The sequence below is a fragment of the Gymnogyps californianus genome, chromosome 5 (genome assembly GCF_018139145.2).
Source record: "Gymnogyps californianus isolate 813 chromosome 5, ASM1813914v2, whole genome shotgun sequence".
Classification (NCBI taxonomy): domain Eukaryota; kingdom Metazoa; phylum Chordata; class Aves; order Accipitriformes; family Cathartidae; genus Gymnogyps; species Gymnogyps californianus.
The window spans coordinates 15,680,041-15,697,577 of NC_059475.1; the positions used below are offsets into that span (position 1 = coordinate 15,680,041).

The following is a 17,537-nucleotide window of genomic DNA, read 5'->3' on the forward strand; positions in this document are numbered from 1 at the left end:
ATGTCTTGTGCACTTCGTTGCAAGAATTTTAGTTCTTGTGACAACTATATTTATTTGGTCTGTGCATTTTGCAAGACTTCTGCTCAGTATTACAAATATATCACTGAACTGATGAAGCTGAAAGTGAATAGAACAGCACATGAATCGCCAGTCTAGTAAGGCAGCAGGACAACAGAAATAGCATTACAAGACTACTTAGCTTTTTTATTTGCACACTTCTCCATTTAATGACTGTTTTTGAAACTGTGACTCGAGACCAATTCTGCTCAAGCAAACTGTTCATTGCAAGGTAGTTCTCTCATCAAAATCTGTGCTATTTGAAAGATTTTATTTTTGTCCATATGCTCAGGAATGCAGGAGCATGAACTGTTAAGAGTTTTAAGATGCTATTGCTATTCACATAAATACTGCACAGAAAATACATGATGTGAATTCCTCCCTTAAGCATAACTGCATTGATTTTAGAGGGCACGAGCTAGCTGCTGTCAGTTTCCCTCAGTCAGATTTAGTAGCATCTGCTGTGACACAAGTCTGTAGTTACAGAACCAGAAAACAGTATTTTAAAACTAGTTTTTAAAAAGTCACTATTTAGAACAGAAAAGGATTCCAAAAGCAAGCGATTAATGCATTAACAGCAAAGAGATGTTAAAATAAATGGAAGATATCAGGTAAAATAAAAAAACCATAACCCTGACTGAACTGTTGCTGGCATTTGCAACTACCAAAGATTATGAAACAGTATTTACCAGTGTTAAAAAGCGTACCTCAGAATGCAATTTATAGTGTGAAAGTTTACCTCAGCATTTTTAGTCCTTGGAAGATTAACAGCCCTCCTTAGCTTCTTTACCGATTCCGTTATTGCGGGAGTCTCTACACAATCCAATGTAGAACAGATTTTTCTGACAGTCTTAATTACGTGATCTACTGCTTTATGCTGGTTCTAATAAGGAATGTATGAGAGAACAGATTGATCTGATCACAACTGTGAAACCCAGAATTGCTTGGATTTTTATTTTTTTAGAATGAATTGCCAAGAAAATTTCATTATGAGATGCATATCTCAATTACATTAAACTGTGGTGTAAGAATTTGATTAAACAAAAACCTCAGTATTGAGAACTTCCTTATAGCTCAGTTACCAATGCCAAAACCATAGTAGTACGGATTCTAGAATGGGCTCCCAGGAAAAATTAGGAGGTTTCCAACCATTTTTCTATTAAGCTGTTGGCAGACATGTATTTTCTAATGAGACATTAAGCTCCAATTGCCTCATGGCATAAAAAGAAAGTGTAGTTTAAAAAAAGATATTCAATTGGTGTGAGCAAGGAATGCTAAAGAAGCAGTGTTTCAATTTCAGCCCTCTTAAACATATAGGTTCAAATTACACTTACACTACAGTATAGCTTCCATAATGGAACTTTATCTTTTTTATTTCACCTTCATATACTTCTGAAAAAAGTTGGTTGCAACTTTTGCCTTACATATTACTTAATTTAAATGGTTCTTCCAGATGAAGCAATTGCAAACTGTCACCTTGGACAAAGGAAAGGAAGGTGGGTTGCACACTTAACAGGAATCTTTTTTGAAAGGAATAGATCAGCTTCTTATCAGAGAACGAAAATGCTGGTAGGCTGCTTAAGACAAAGTTCAGATGCTCCTACTATTCCCTTCCTTCCTCTTTTCAAATCGAAAAGCCACTGAATTTAAGTCTAAATTATCTTAGGTTTCTTGGTTTTTGTTTTTTAACATAAGCAAAGTCTTCATGCAATTTTAAAGAACGCATGTAGAAAATGAAAATACTTGCTTCAAAATAACAGTTTACTTTTTAAAGGCTTAATGTATAGGTTTCTTTCACAATCACTTATGAGCACTTACAACTAAATAAGAGGGATTAGTGTAACACCTTCTCGGTAAGATGTAAGCCAATTCCCATACCCCACCCTCCCCACCCCCCAGACATACTCTCATGACCTTCCTACAAATAGATAGCAAAGCAGCCATTTGAATCAAAAAGGTTTTGGATTAGGAGTTACCTGGCAACAATTAACTTTGTCCTGGTAAGAAAATAACCATAGAAGTCAGAAGACATTGCAAATATTTAAGCCATACTTTCAAAGCTAACACTTTGAAGGTAACAGCTGTTTTGACACATGAAAAGCAAAATTTCCACTACTATTTTCCTCACAGGCTCTCAAATTAATCTCAAAAAAAAGACAATAGATAACTTTTAAAGTGTCCAATGATGTGAAATGAAAGGCTACGTATAAGTTATTTACGGATTACTTTACCCTGTTTCACTTTGATTGGCAAGCTTCAGCTACTGAATATGTACAGGAATTCACTTCAGGAAGTAAAAAAATTTCAAATGCAACAACTGCTGATATTTGGACCTCATCATCATCACCTACAAGCTACATCTCCCATCCTCAAAAATACTGTAGAAAGAGTAAAACATTAAGTCTGAATTGAGATGTTTTGCATTCCTCACCTCAGCCTGTGAAATCAGTTAAACAAGCAAGCTGAAGCAGCTGCAAGAGCAAAGCAACAAAAACACCACCATATCAAGGAGCAGTAACATCTCGCTCTTCTACATAAAGATTGTGTTCAAAACTACCCTTGAGAACATGGTGAATCACTATCAAGGGAATTCAATAACATTAAGGGAATATGTAAATAGTGGACATCAGCTTGTTCAGACCTGCATTCCCGGAGACGCAAACAAACATAGTGGAAATGAAAAGTATTGTAATTAAGTCATTCATTTCAAGACTGTTCTTGCAGAAACTGTTTAAGAAACATAGTAATCTAATGTTTAAGAATTTAAGTCTCCAAGTTACATTACTATCAGGAGTTAAACTAAGCTTCTCCTTTTAGAAAGGAGTAAAGCAGGTTATCTTCAGCTAGCTTTTGCATTTGGGAAATCACTCTGAACTACTCCACATGCAAGCTGTTTTAAGCTACCTATCATACACTGAAATAGACAATGGTTCTGACAGTGTATTTTAAATTAATCCAATAGTGCAGAATAAGACATTATTACACTTTGTGTAAAACTCACTTCTATGTTCCAAACATGCTTCAGTTATAACTCCCATTGTACACAACTATTACTGCTCACTTTTGTGTAGATTTTTATCTGTTACCAATATATCATTCATGGCTGACAACTGACATAGTCAGGATTCAGACCATTTCCCTATTCCCCTAAATTAATCTCTTCCAGCATTTTTGAGGAAAAGGTTATTTTGCACCACAGGACTTGGTAGATACATTTCTAATTGTGATGATTAGGTAATAATTAGTTTGCAAGAAAAGCTAGGAAGAAAAGAGAAAAAGCAATCTAAAAATCCATGATTCCAAATTTACATTTGACAGCTTGTTCAGATCTCAGTTTCCCCAGGAATACCTGCAAGTCTTTTTCCCAACTGTCTCATTAGTAAACTTTCTCATGCTACTTTTGGTTCAGCAATCATTTATGATGACCTTACCTCATTTTTAAGAGCTATGTTAACTTGCTTGTGATACACATCAAGAAGCTCTTCAATAGAAGACCTGCAAGAAACAGTAGTTATTGAACACAAGTGCAAAAGCATAACATAACCTTGGTCAGAAACTGAGCAGTGGGCTTAATTACTAAAATAACCACATAACATTACCTTATGATAGGTTCTCTGAAAGGCTTTTCTACTTTGTAGAGGTGTTTGGTTAGATCTATGGGTGTTCTGTCATCATCTTCCTGCAATAAAATATTAGATATTAAGTCCAGTTCTCACCTTTCTATAATTTGTAATACATTTTAGAAGTTTCATTACTAATACCTGTGGAGTAGGAAGGGAATGATATAAGGTGATCTCTTCAAAGGGGACAAGAAATAACTAATTAATAGCCTATGAAACATGTACACATTGGGACAGCGGGAAGAAGGAAGAAACAGCAATCAAGTACCTAACTATGCAGACATCACATATTCCTCCCTTCCTCTTTGATGGTTTGATACATATCTAATTAAACTCACAAAATTGTTCTCAACTTTTATTTAACTCTGAAATTTGTTGCTTCTCTTTCAGGCCTCAAGTTTAGTCCAAATGCTTGCATACTTTTTCCAGCTATAGTATTTGGTCTAATAAGAGATATTATCCATATTTATATTATTTGCCTTGTGAAAATTCAGTATGTATTTCACTTCCTCTTAGTATAAGAGAATACAATTCCCAACACCAAGCAGACATACTAATTTGTTAACAACACAAAAAGGTTACACCTCAGATCCATCAACTCTGATGCAAACTCTCAACCTGTTGAAGACTTACATTGCTGCTGCAGTTTAGGAGGTACTTACTGTTCGTGCCAGATCTCTGCATATTACACTATGGGTCAAGAGCTGCAGTTTGATTTCTGTATCCCACTTCCGACAGTTCTGAATATATTCATGACTTCCTACGCAGTGCTTACTGTTAAAACAAAAGAAAGCTACAGTTACACCAAAAATAGGCAGTGTTTTTCAAAAAACTCACATGGAATATTTAAGGCAACCTGTTGACTCAAAACAAGGAAATGGTAAATCAACTTCCACACCATACTTCTTGATCTGATTTTTACTTATGCAGAATTTTTAGGATACTATTACAGATACCTATACTTTTGGTAAAGCTCTTAACTACTGTGGCTAAAATTGAAACCAAATATTCTAACCTAGAAAACTAACGGAGATTTGTAAACCATTAGTTTGGGGGAAAAAAAAAAAAAAAAAACAACCACCAAACAAAAAAAAACCCAAAAACCAAAAAACACACCACAAAACACCCCCACAGATTGTTTCAGATTATTAGAAACCATCAGCAGATTTTTCTTCCTGGTTGCTGGGATTGAAGAGCAGCTGAAAACTACAACATCCATCTGCAGAAATGCTCTATAAATCTGCATTCGAAAAAAACTGTGTTGAACACAACAGATGGCAGATTAGAACAGATTTCTAGGAAGGTGCTGAGAACCTACTTTGCTGTATCCCAGAGCGACTTTAAAGACTTCTGATCTGTGTGCAAAGTGTGACTCTTCTACGTTTTTAAGATTTCTGCTTTCACATATTTAATCGTTAAAGATGTACTTTCCAGTAACTGTGCCATGAAAAAGCATGAAGTTAAATATTAATGAAAAAGAGTTTGCTTACTTCTGTAAAACTTCTTCTTGGCCACAGACTTTCAGGATATAGCTGCCAATGTCCACTTCATTCAAGTCATCATGGACCCAACAAAGTGCCTGCATTATTATAAGCTCAACAGGGGAACTCACTGTTTAAAGAAATTACATCTAAAAGTTAAATACAAATCTATAGCAAGTGATATTAACCATTGTTCACTCACAAATTGTAGTTATTTAATGAAATCTGTTTTTGTACTTGTAGGGAAGACTCTTATGCTTCTAAAATCTCCTAAATTTCATACTTTGAGATCTTAACTTTTTTCTCGCAAAGAAAGGCATCTTATAAAACCTGCCTGTAGTTTAAGAAATCAATAAATCCTTTTAAAATTAGGATACAGTGTAGTTACTTGACCAAAAGTACAAAAACAGTCTGCGGTCTGTTTTCCAGGAGTTTTTATGAGGATAGCCTTTTTTTTTTAATTATAAATTTGCCTTATTTAGAAGGACTTCAAATAGGTAAGTGATCCCAGAGCTGCTTAGAGTTTAAAAATCGTTATCTGAAGAGTTGGAGATGGAACTTCTCCATTTGTTCTGCTTTTGAGGAAATGAGTATCAGCTGTAGCAGAGGCAAATCCTACTGAAAGTCCTTTTTTGTTTTTCCTTTCCATTTGTCTAGGGCAGTTTCCACATTGTACAGACCAGATCTCAGTAAGCATCACCAAGCCTTTGCAAAAAGCAACTCTTAACTACCAGTACTTTCATATCAGGCTCCAAACACTTTTTTGAAAACAGTCTCTCTCTTCCATCCAGCAGCTACAGAGCAAAAGAAGGAATCCCAGTCAAACTCAAAATCCATTCCCCCACAGCCACCAGCTGTCACTGATGAAAAATACATAAATATGTTTTAACACCACAAACGTTTTAAGTACAAAATGCTCTCTACCTGTCCCTACCCAGTTTCTGATCTTCTCCTTTAAATCATTTGCAACCAATATCACTAAGTACCTCAAAAGTCTGTAAAAAACACTGTATAAAAGCATTTTATTTTTTCATCAGTACCTTCAGAGTGTTTTTTTTTTCCCCTCCAGGGACCTTCTTAATTTTCCTGAATCTTCTTTTTTTAAGAAAGAAATGTTACTACTATAGTGGATACAGAGAGGTAATGCCACAACAATATTTTCCACAAGATAACACAAGTCCTTCATCTCATTAACAGATGACTAATTATTACAAGCATAGAGGTATTTGATAACATATGAAGAATGAGTATGTGGAATTCAAGAACAAGGAATGAAAGAAGTATGAATTCAGAAACACTATTTAACTCATTATTAAGACTATTTAACTTATTAATCTAGAGTGAAACTGCTGTACTAACTTCAGCAGAGACTATGGTGGTTGATAGAGAAAAAAGGTGCAGTAACAGTTTATGGGCTATAGTCACAGGCTACATTGGCAAAGGTCTGCCAGCCCCGCAAAGCCTGGTGGAGTAATGCAAAGATAACGTTACCACCTTTTTCCCCACCCTCTGTCTTATTGAAAGACGTTCATTTCTTGCTGACATGCAATGATTGCTCAGGTAGACTTGTACTACCATGCAAAGCCTAATAAACAAATGCAAAATGAATAGGTATACCCAAATAAGCTCTAAAGTTCATCTGTTTCCCTCCTGGGTCCTTTCTACACATTGAGTTGTCAGAACACTGAAAGGCTGCAGTTCCTTCTGAGCAGGACTGAAAGCCATACTAAAGTAGTTCTAGCATTAGGATGCTAAGGTATGCAACAGTTTGACCAAGAATAGAAGGAATTGAAGGAAGAGAATAACTTTAAATATGCCTATTACTAGTCACGTATGAGCTACAGATACCTATCTTTCACTAGCTACAGAACACAAGTAGTGTCACTGTGATTAGTTTCAGCATCAGAAAAAGGAAGAGAGCAGAAAGCGCAAAGAATAAGATATGTGGGGCTAGAATGCAAAACACGTTCCAAGGTATCCGCAAAGACTTTTAGAAATAAAGGGCTTAGCCATAACATTTTAGTTATGCTACCAAAGCCTTTTGTAGGAAAGGATTAAGCCTGTAATATTAGGAAAGTGTAATCTCAAGGATGAAGAGCAGAAACCCTTCCTAGGCTACACTTACAGTCCACCTCATTTCTTAACAAAAGAGTATTAAATCACAGCAGAATAACTATAAGGCCCAGCAAATAAATACAGAATGAAAACACTTATGCATTGAGAGCTTGTTTTCCAATAGAGCAGCTAGTTTAAGCGAGTAATAGAACAACTTCATATCTTTTGAGAACAACCAACTCTAAAGCATCTACACTGTTACAGATAGAGAACCAAATGATAAAAAACCACCACAGCACAGATCCACTACCAGGTGACATGGTCTCGGAAGGGGAACCGTCACAAGGCCTAAGAGACTACAGCAGTATAGAGGCTAAAAAGTAAGTTGCTCCCGAGGTAATTTATTATCAGTTATTTTATCACCAAGAACTGCCAGAAGTTGACAGCATCCAGAGTTACTGCCTTTAATACAAACATGCTGTGCAGTTTTGACTGCACAGAGAATATGAATTTATGTACAAGAACAAGGCAAACCTAAAAGTTCCACCCCAAACTAATACTCCTGGTTACCCACAAAACTGGGCCAACTGTCACATCGTGACAGTATTAGTGTTTGTGTTCACAAGCATATATTGAAGTCAAGAAATAGATAATTTCAGTATTTATTCTTATTTCCCAACAGCAATTTGTCTGATTTTTTAGATAGCCTGCCAGAGTTTATTTAAACATGTTAGAGTGTTGAAATAAAAAATTAAATTAAAAGTTAAGAATCTCAGTCGTTGTCCCCTCAATTGCCATAAAGTAGGTCAAACTCTTGAAAAACTGTTTTAACATTCCCAGCTGTGGATAAATTAGTGCTTCTGGTTTGCTTGGCTTTCCTTTTTAAAAAAAAAAAAGTTTCACTTTGTCAGCTTCCAGATATTTTCTGGTGGAGGCACTGACCCAGAATTAGCTTCTTTCTTCAGTGACCTTTTCCACATTCCCCACAAGCAATCCACGCACCTGAGACCCAGGGATTACAAAAACTGAAAGCCATTGGCCTAGACTGAGTGTACAGTCTTAACCCACCATTCTAAGTCTTACAAGCAAACTCCAATTTAAAAAGCAGAAACATACCATCACACGTAAAAGTTACTGGTTGCTGGAATTCTTCGATTTCTATAGAAACCTTGACACTGGCACTCTCCCCACTTATATTTCTTTGCAGCATGACTGGACTCAGCACAAAGCCTGGATTTGTTTGCTGATTAGCATAAGGAAATTTGGTCCTCAATCTGAAAGTAGAGAAGATTTATGAAACATTGCAATGGATAAGTCTAATACTAAAGCAAAATAACATGGTAATAACCACAAGCCAGACCAGTAAAGACTACTTTTGCTCTTTACCTAAATTGTATGTACAAAACACCGTTTAATTTTTCTTCTCTCAACAGAACACTGCCCACAATAATTATACAAGTAGTAGTTAGATGTGGAAAAAAACCCCTAGCTTATAATTAGGCAGGTTTCCCATATAGCTTAAAATATTTAATAGGTCAATGCTTACAGGACATATCTAGCTTCTGTAGAAGCTGTAAAATAGTTTTTAAAAAGCTAATCCATAGAATTTGCTAAAAATGAGTTTAAAAAAGAGTAATTTCTTTTATGTACAAAAGACCACAAAACTCTTTACATGTTTCAATTTTTGGAAGTCTAATCTGAACTTAGATACTATGCAGAAGGTAGTTATTCCAAGTTGTGGAAGTTGAGAGAGAGGCCTAAATTAAGGGAAAGGCTTTTATTTAGGACACAAACAGTATAAAACATTCACCTACTAATGAATAGACAGTACTTTGATAGCTGCTTTTTTTTTTTCTGCTATTTAACATAGATAAAATAATTTAACCTTAACCTTCTGCCAACATTAAAGTAGCATTATAGGAGATTAAGAACAGGACTCATCTATAACAGTCATCTATTTCACCATCTTGATTCCTGATAATAGCATGAATGGAAAAAAAAAAAAAGGAATCCCTCTAGCAAGGGCTGTCCAGTCAAAAGTCCATCAGCATTTTAAGCACTGGGTCTTGAAAAAAAGGGCAACAATTAGATTTAACTAGAAACTGCCACAACAAGCCTATTTTATGGAGCTCTGTCTTAATGTTGTTCATCAGTAAGTTTCACAGGTATATGACTTCTCATTGGTTTTATGGAGTTGGCTTTTCATTTCATAAACATTGCTGTTTTAAAAAGTAGCTGTTATCCTTCAGATTCAGAGATCTATTTCCCCCACTATTTCTCAGATTTTGATCTTGAGAGGAAAAAAAGGCAAGACTCCTAGTTTGTCTTCTCTAGGAAGAAGGAAAAAAAAAATCTCTCTCATTAAATTGTGGCAGTAAGCAAAAAAAAAAAAAAAAAAGAGCATTCTGGGCTATCAAGTCCCATCTTCTTTGATATGACCTTTAAGAAACTTCACCATCTGATCAAAGCAGGAACAAGTTTGAAGGTTTTATTTGTTACAGAATTCCAGTTGTGGAAGCAATAAAAGTGAGAGCATTCAAGGGTTAGACATAACCTTAGTGACAGGATTTAGTGAGGTGCATCACCTAAGAAAAAAAGACTTCAAATTCTTTCAAAAGAAATTGTATTAAAAATAGATAGGAGATACAGATATATAGAAATACAGAAAAATAGTCTGAGGATAAAAAAGTATTATAAAAACAAGGAAAAAAGTGAGAGGAAAATCAGAGGACCAAAAGAATAAAGAGGACATATGATAATCCAAAAACCTCAGTACTGAACACCTTACCAATTCCATTGCATTCTTGAAAAAAAAAAAAAACCAACAGGAAAAACTGGGATAAGAAAAGGGAAAAGGACACATACTGAAATCCACCCCATCAAGCAAAAAATGTAGGACTAGCCCTGTCAACCTAACTGAAAATGAGTTATTTAGCTTTTTTTTTTCCTTCTGAAAGCTAATTTGTGTTCAGTAATTTCTTACTTCATAACCGCTTGAGAAAAAGCTGACAGTTCTTGATTCTGCCCTTCAACTTCTTGGAGAAGCACGTTTTCTGTCAGCATGCCAGTGGTCCCATTGTCTTTCTGCAACTCAAAGATAATACAGTATTTAAATAGCTGCAAACATATTCCTATAGCCACCAAAGCCATGTGTAGATGATAGATTTTCAGGAGTCTGAGGTTTACTATTAGTTTTACATCTACTGCTATAAGGAGAAAAGTGTATATCATTATTAAGTTGAAAAGTAAAGATTCACTGGACCAGTGACTCCTTTACAGAAGGTAATTTATTTGACAGCATCATTATCAGTTAAGATTAAGTTGCAAGCATAACAGTTCCTGAGCTCTCAGCAGTGATCTGTTGCATTAGAATTTGGCTAGATTGTGCTGAACCAGAGGAGACAGACAGACAAATGTTTTTTCCTCCACTTCTGCAATTCATCCTTCAGTATAGTCCCAGAAAGAACCATTACACATCAGTTCTGCCCATGATTACCTTTTTCTATAAAGCAGGACAGATAAATTGTACACTGGAAGGAAGTAGCATTCAGAACACTAAACTCAGAACTAATCTCATGGTATCAAATTATTGCTGTTTTAATCCCTTATGCCATATGCACCTGCCAGCTCCCAAGAATGCAAACCATGATCTTTGAAGTATCCAATCTAAAAAAACAATAGGCAAAAGAGAACTGCAGTTTCAAACAACAAAGTCTAATAAACTTAAAAAAAACCCACAAACAAAAAACTGCAGCAGTTTTTAATCTGTATCTGTTTCTGATCTAATTCACAATAAAGCCATACAAATGCTAATGCAAGCAAAATGCAGAGAGCAGCTGGAACAACCAGTGGGGTTGAGGTGGAACTCAATTGTCTGTAGTCTAACAGCCACCGCTAGCCTGAAGCACTCAAGAAACTCCAGCCAGATACTTCCTGGAATAAGTTGATCTTGAAGAGTTTGCTCATGTCCAACCCAGGGTCATTGCACACAGAGGATAAAGCCTTCTGACCAGTTACATTTTACATCCAGAGCTTTTACAATGCTTATAGAAACCTTTAATCCACCCAGGAGTCCAGAAAAAAAGCAGAATGCACTAGTTTTTCTGAAAATCACAATTTATTCATATTTGAAACAGTGATTAACCACTTAACTAGTATGTGGGTTATTTATTATTAGCTCACAAAGTTAGCTGAGCATCTAATTTCATTAGAGCATATCAGACAGTAGTCAAATTAGACTGTCTCAGAAAAGGGGTCAAATCTGTAACATGCAGAGCTAGGGACTGTCAGGTCTTTTCCTTTTAGCACTTTTTTTTGCTCAAATCAGCTTGTTTAAGCAGTATAGCATAAACTTAGAAGGGATAATATACGGAACCCATAATTGCCACTTGAATTGCATTTAAACCTAGTTATTTCAGCTAAAATATTGGTTTAATGAACACTGATCAGTTCAAAAGGATAAATTCTACATAATTGAGGATTAGCCATACCATGGGAATTGATTAGAGCAGGAAGCTATAAAGCCACAAAACCTGGAATGAGATTCAGGAGCATGTATAATACCTTAAATTTAAAAAGGTTCTTCTATTCTAACATCTCAGACAAGTTCTATCACATAAAGATACTTCCGGGCAACTGCACAAGACCTGCTGACAAACCTGTGCAATTGTATCTAGTACATGTATTCTTTAAGCAATTACACAATAACAAAACAAAAAAAATCAGACAAGGAAACAAGAAGTTAACATACCAAGTGAAAGGTAAACACCTTCAACTAACTGCTGGTCAGCACTCCACACGAAACTCAATCATTTCAAATCAAGAAGCTGGCTATACAAATGTTAAATTTTCTCTATTTAGGAACTCTTTTTAAAGAAGTTCAGTAATACTACAAATAAGTACTCAAAGCACTTCGCAACCCTAAGCACAGTATAAAAGCACTACACAAGTGGATTACTTAAAATCAAGTCACACCAGTGATGCAACATTCCCACTTTATGCCACTACGTGACACTTTTGAATTCTTTACAGCAAAATTTGCAGGTTATTCTGCTGTTAAGTTCAAAGAAGTTTAGGGAACTACAAGGCATTTGTACACATGCAAGCTTAGCCAGGGTAAACAATAAATTCTAATGTAATGAGCAAAGAAAAAAAAAAAGGTTTATTTGGTTACTCATAGTTGACCTCAGGGTCACATTTGGCTAAGGAGAGAAACCTAATGTTATTACAAATATGTATTGCTGGAAATTACCTCCTGGTGGAAAATTAAGAACATTAAATACCTCCTTGCTTTTTTAGTTGAATTTCAATACTAATGTTTGATCACTTTTTGGAAGATAATTTCAGGAGGACAAGCTTTGACAGACTAAGAAATCTATTTAAAATCCACTGGATTCAGATGATTAGGGTTTTGAGCAACAAGTAGGATTTGAATTTCTTTAACTTCCAGATGAGCAAATCTAAGAGGTGCAGAAGCTATCAGTCAAACAGGAAATAACTTGTAAGAAAGGACTTCAGGCCAAACTAGATAAATAGTTCATATCAGTACAGCCTGCAAAAATGGAAGTGGTCTGCAAATACAACTGCTCTTAATAAAAAACAAACCCAAAACCCAGTAAATTACCAAAAGTCAAGTTAAATTAAATCCCACGAGTATATAAAGCCACAAGACTCTTCAGCTCCGTGGAGAGGAAAGGTAGAGAAGACAACACCTAAAATAGGACAAAATTTTATTTTGCCTCTGCTTTCAGAAAGGAGAGTGACAAACACTGAAGTATTTAAAGGGGAATACTGAATACATAGCTACTTCATCAAATATGAAGCAAAACTCAAAGCAATCTATTGATTCAAGGGATTAAATATAATACGATAGAATCAAAATATATGACTAGAAATTTTTACTAATAGTTTTGTTTAAAGGGGCAGTGAGACTGAGTTATTCAGGGGAAAAAAATGATCCAGACTAGTTAGGATGCAAGACTTCAGAATATACTTTGAAGGAAATATATACCTGGAGGTAAATGGGATAAAATACAAGAGAACTGCCAAAAATAGAGGCTACATAACTCAGCTTCCTACTATACCAGACAGAAAGTTATTTAAACTAGAAAATAAAGTAGTAGCACAGGATGGGCAAAAGACAAAGCAAAAGCCACAGGTTATGTTGAAAGGACATCCATTTGAGAGACTTGTCTTTAAATCTATTTATTATCTGTTTTAATAACTCAGCACAAGCAGCAGAAATAACCCTGCTGATAATTTACGGTCTTGTATCAGGTAACTTTATAATACAGACTAGAACTGGAGTATTATGCCAAAACTAGTTAACTACAGACTGGAGGAACACAAGTGGAAAGTAAATCTCAAACCTTCACAATTGGGCTTTCACTGCAGGAGTCTGCTATAAACTAAGAACCTGTTTGAAAAAGATGGTGGCTTAAGAAAATCTGATACATTAATTGACTACAGGATCAGTATGTGCTGTTGTGATGCCATCATGAATAAAGCCAATGCAATAGAAGTGTATCAAGCAGGATGCCCCTACCTGTAAGGATGGTTTATTCATGGCACTGTACAAGGCACATGGTACACTGTGCTCTAACGTAGAGTACTAAAATTGTCATAAGCCATCTTCAAAAAAAAAAAAAAGGTGACAGAAAAGAGAAGCTATCACACAGAGCTTGCAAAGAAAGCTGACAGAAAGTCACTGTGTCTTATAACATGTTGAGGTAAACGTCAAAATGGTTCTTTATCTTAAATACCTGCTGTTCCATCTTGTTAAGAACGTTTGCTAAGAGCTGGTTATGAATGCATTTCTGCTGAAAATCAGATGACAGATGAGTACAGTGAGGGTCTGGAACAGCCTTTAAATCAAAAGTAGCAGGAGGAAAAGACCACATGTGAAAGCAGATCTTGAGCATTTTATGAATCAGTTAACACGTGACCTGCAAAGAGCATGGGATTGGACCCGATGAACAGGAAAGACCCTTTTAAATCCTGCACTCTTGAAAAAAACTGGAATTTATAAAAACAGATTTCATTCAGCAACAGTCAAATATTACTTTCTACAGACAACACCTCAGAAGCACTGATCCACTACAGTCTAGCTATTCCAGCCAATAGTTACATTACAACCAACCAAACATCACTGGAAAACTGACAAATACATCACTAGATAACATGACAAACTGAAGCAGCAAACTGCTGTAAAGCCCAAACTTACATGTCTCTCCAAACACTAGGAAATAACTAAGCTCACATATCGGGGGGGGGGAAGAAGTTAGACCCAAGATCTTCACACATGTAATGTTAAAAATGTGATCCCTTAAAAACAGAAGTAAAGGGGTTTTGGGGGATTTAGGGGTTTTTTTTGGTCCTTCTCCACTGGCCACCTATTAAACTTTTGCCAGAATACCAACAACTAGCCCAGAAAAAACAGGAAATCCTTCAAATGAGGGGCCAAAAATTTCACTTCCATGGAAATTTAGACAGCCCTTTAAGCCAAAGTCTAGTAAATACTCCTTTTTCTGAGAAAAAAACTCCCCCAGCTCGGGGGGGAGGGAAGAATTAAGGAGCAATTTGGAAAAACCCTTGACTGATAACAGTTGTTTCTTATGGCATGTCCCTAGCCTATTAAAACACCTAGAAAGACAATACCTAAGATTCAGAACAGCTGCAATCCAAAGTCTCCAAGGCAAACAAATCTTTTACTCCCCCCCCTCTAACCAGTTTCTACAAATACGATTTTTCCTGCCATTACCACCCTTGCCAGGGTGTTGACTTTTCCACTGAAAACTTCTCCTTCAGTCTTTGTACTCTCTCTACCAAAACCAAAACAAAACCCCAGAAGTATTCATATTCACTTTCTAGTGAGGTGACTAATATTTTAAAACATAATTTCTTGTTTTATGATGGAATTATCACAGAAAGAATTTTAAAAGATAGGAAAAGTTAAATAATCTACAGTCATTTACTGGATCTGGAAAAGAGCAGGATGCACTTATGGGGGCATAATCAACCAGATGAGATTGCTACAGCATTGATCATCTACAGTACAGTTTAGTTTTGATACAAACTGCACGTGCTCAACATCCAAAAAGATGAGTGTCATAACTAAAGCCTCCATTGACATTTTTGTCTTGCAAGTTTGATGAAAGTGATCCTGATCCTAGAGCAGAAATCACCCTTTTGCCCTGCCTGATAAAAGTAACATCACACAAAGATGGTTTTCCTTCTTCCAGAACAGAAGTACAGGGTTTCTGACCCAACAGGCATCCCACCTTCCAGGACAGTATAACCAAAAGGTTCCATTACGATCTCTCTAGCATTCCTGCACAGAAGGAGAGCTTTCTACCTATGAAAGAGAATTATAGTGGTCCTGTGAAAGACTGCAAGTGATACTGGGAGAGCAGAAAAGAGTTTTGACTATGCCACCTTTCTATTCTACCTTTTTTTTTGGGGGGGGGAAGCTGACAGGTTCAAATATAAGGCAAAAAATGTTTTTTTTTTCAAAATCTGAGATAAAGGCTGCTCAAGATGAAGCTTTCAGTGTCTAACTCGTCATCTTTTTATTTTGTAGTATCATGTGAATTGCTCATTAATTTGAATATTTATCAATATGATTTAAATACTTAATTGTTCTAAAGATTATTTCCATTTCTTTTTGTAGTGTGTTGAAAAACAGCAATTTCCTCAGTAAATGTGGAAAGATTACACAAGGCCAGAGTTATTTTGGGATTTAGTTCAGTAGTAACATTCAATTTTCTGAATATCACTAATACATACATATGCTAGTAACATCACATTATTTGGGCACTGCTCAAGCCAAGTAATATTTAACAAACAAATCCAGACCTTAAAGTGTCTTTAAATACTGTGATTAATCTTTACTATTACACTGCAATTTAAACATACTGATTCACATACCTGTGATGTTTGGCCCTGTAACTTTGCAAGTTGAGTTGTTCGCATGTTTAAGGACTGGCTCCTTGTAACTGTTGCTCCAGAAGATTTCCCATTAACTTTTCTTTCCAGATGACAAGTTACTAACAGCTTTTCTTCTAACAGCACAGCATCCCATGGATCTTCAGCAGTCATACTTGAAGCCCTCTCTCCATCATTCTCTGCCTTATTTAAAGTCTCCGCACTATCCACTTTTGGTTTACTTAGGGGATCCAAATCTAGCCAATCAAATTTACTAACATCCCTGCAACTTTCCGAGGCTGGTAGGTTAGAAACTGCAGACTTTATAGCAGTCATTTCTAAGTTTGTGCTTGACTTCCCATTTTTCAGGAATTCTGAGGTGCTTGCAATTTTGTCAAATACTTTTGCCATTTCTGGTGTAAGTACTGGAGGATATATAGGTAGGCTTCCTTGTGGATGGAAAGGTGTAGTAGCTGCCAATGGGTATGAAATGTATTGTGACTGTCTTGGAAGACCAAGATAAATAGGTTCTCTAGAGCGATAGGACGACATACTTGGATGGAATCCATTCTGAAATACACCAGCCTGTTTTGTGTAGGAAGCTGAGGGGTAAATAGGAGGTAAAGTGCATGTCACAGGTGCTGGTATCCCAGGCGTCCACTGTCTTCTCTGACCCATAGGCCCCAGATAAAATTGCGAAGACATAGATGGGCTCAAAATAGGACTTACTGGTAATGTAGATACTTTACTAGATTCAAAACTGTCATCCAGCAGCAGTTTCTCTAGTTCAGCATGAGTAAGCTTCTCTATGTCAATGGTACTCAGTTTATCTTCCATGCTCTTGGCATCAGACTCTGGAAACACCATGAGATCATGGTCCTGTTTGTTATGAGTCTGTGCTTTTTGTCTCGTGCTGCTTAAAGAATGAAAAGTTTGTTTATTACCAGCTACACCTCTTTCTTTCTGCATCTTAGCTAATGCCTCAGCTTCCATCTGCAATGCCTCCTCTTTGTCCACATCTTTTGGCCTTGTGGTTGCCAAAGAAAGTGATGAGCGCTGTTTAAATCCATTGCTACTGGATATCTGGGCCATACCGCAAGAGCAGGTGTCCATTTAAAGAAGCAACACTTCCCGTGTACTGGTTGTCCACCCTTGGCTTCGGAATAGATTTAGCAGATCTGAAAAGGAAATTAAACATTAGAAACGCATAAAAGAAATCATATGTGGAGAACTACTAAGTCACACATCACCAACTGAGAAGGTTGCATATGTCCTTCAGAAACCCAGGACATTAAAATTTTAAGAGACCGATTTTTTGGGGGTGGGTCAAACTTAAAGAGAGAAGCCACACAATTAAATTCACAGCCTTTGAATTATGGGAGACCCATTTATTTTTCTTACT

The 17,537-nt window shown here is 36.2% G+C and overlaps 1 protein-coding gene across 3 annotated transcripts in view; it reads right to left on the bottom strand.

Moving 5' to 3' along the window:
• PIK3C2A (phosphatidylinositol-4-phosphate 3-kinase catalytic subunit type 2 alpha) overlaps positions 1-17,537 on the bottom strand; it is a 77,482-nt gene that overhangs the window by 27,042 nt on the left and 32,903 nt on the right. For all 3 annotated transcript variants that reach the window (XM_050898198.1, XM_050898200.1, XM_050898199.1), the window contains 8 exons: positions 16,139-17,313; positions 10,197-10,297; positions 8,330-8,487; positions 5,168-5,288; positions 4,340-4,451; positions 3,657-3,736; positions 3,489-3,552; positions 797-940 (listed from right to left, as the gene is read on the bottom strand). In XM_050898198.1, coding sequence (XP_050754155.1) covers positions 797-940; positions 3,489-3,552; positions 3,657-3,736; positions 4,340-4,451; positions 5,168-5,288; positions 8,330-8,487; positions 10,197-10,297; positions 16,139-17,248 — 1,890 coding nt within the window. In that variant the 5' untranslated portion in view covers positions 17,249-17,313. The remainder of the gene's footprint in view (positions 1-796; positions 941-3,488; positions 3,553-3,656; positions 3,737-4,339; positions 4,452-5,167; positions 5,289-8,329; positions 8,488-10,196; positions 10,298-16,138; positions 17,314-17,537) is intronic.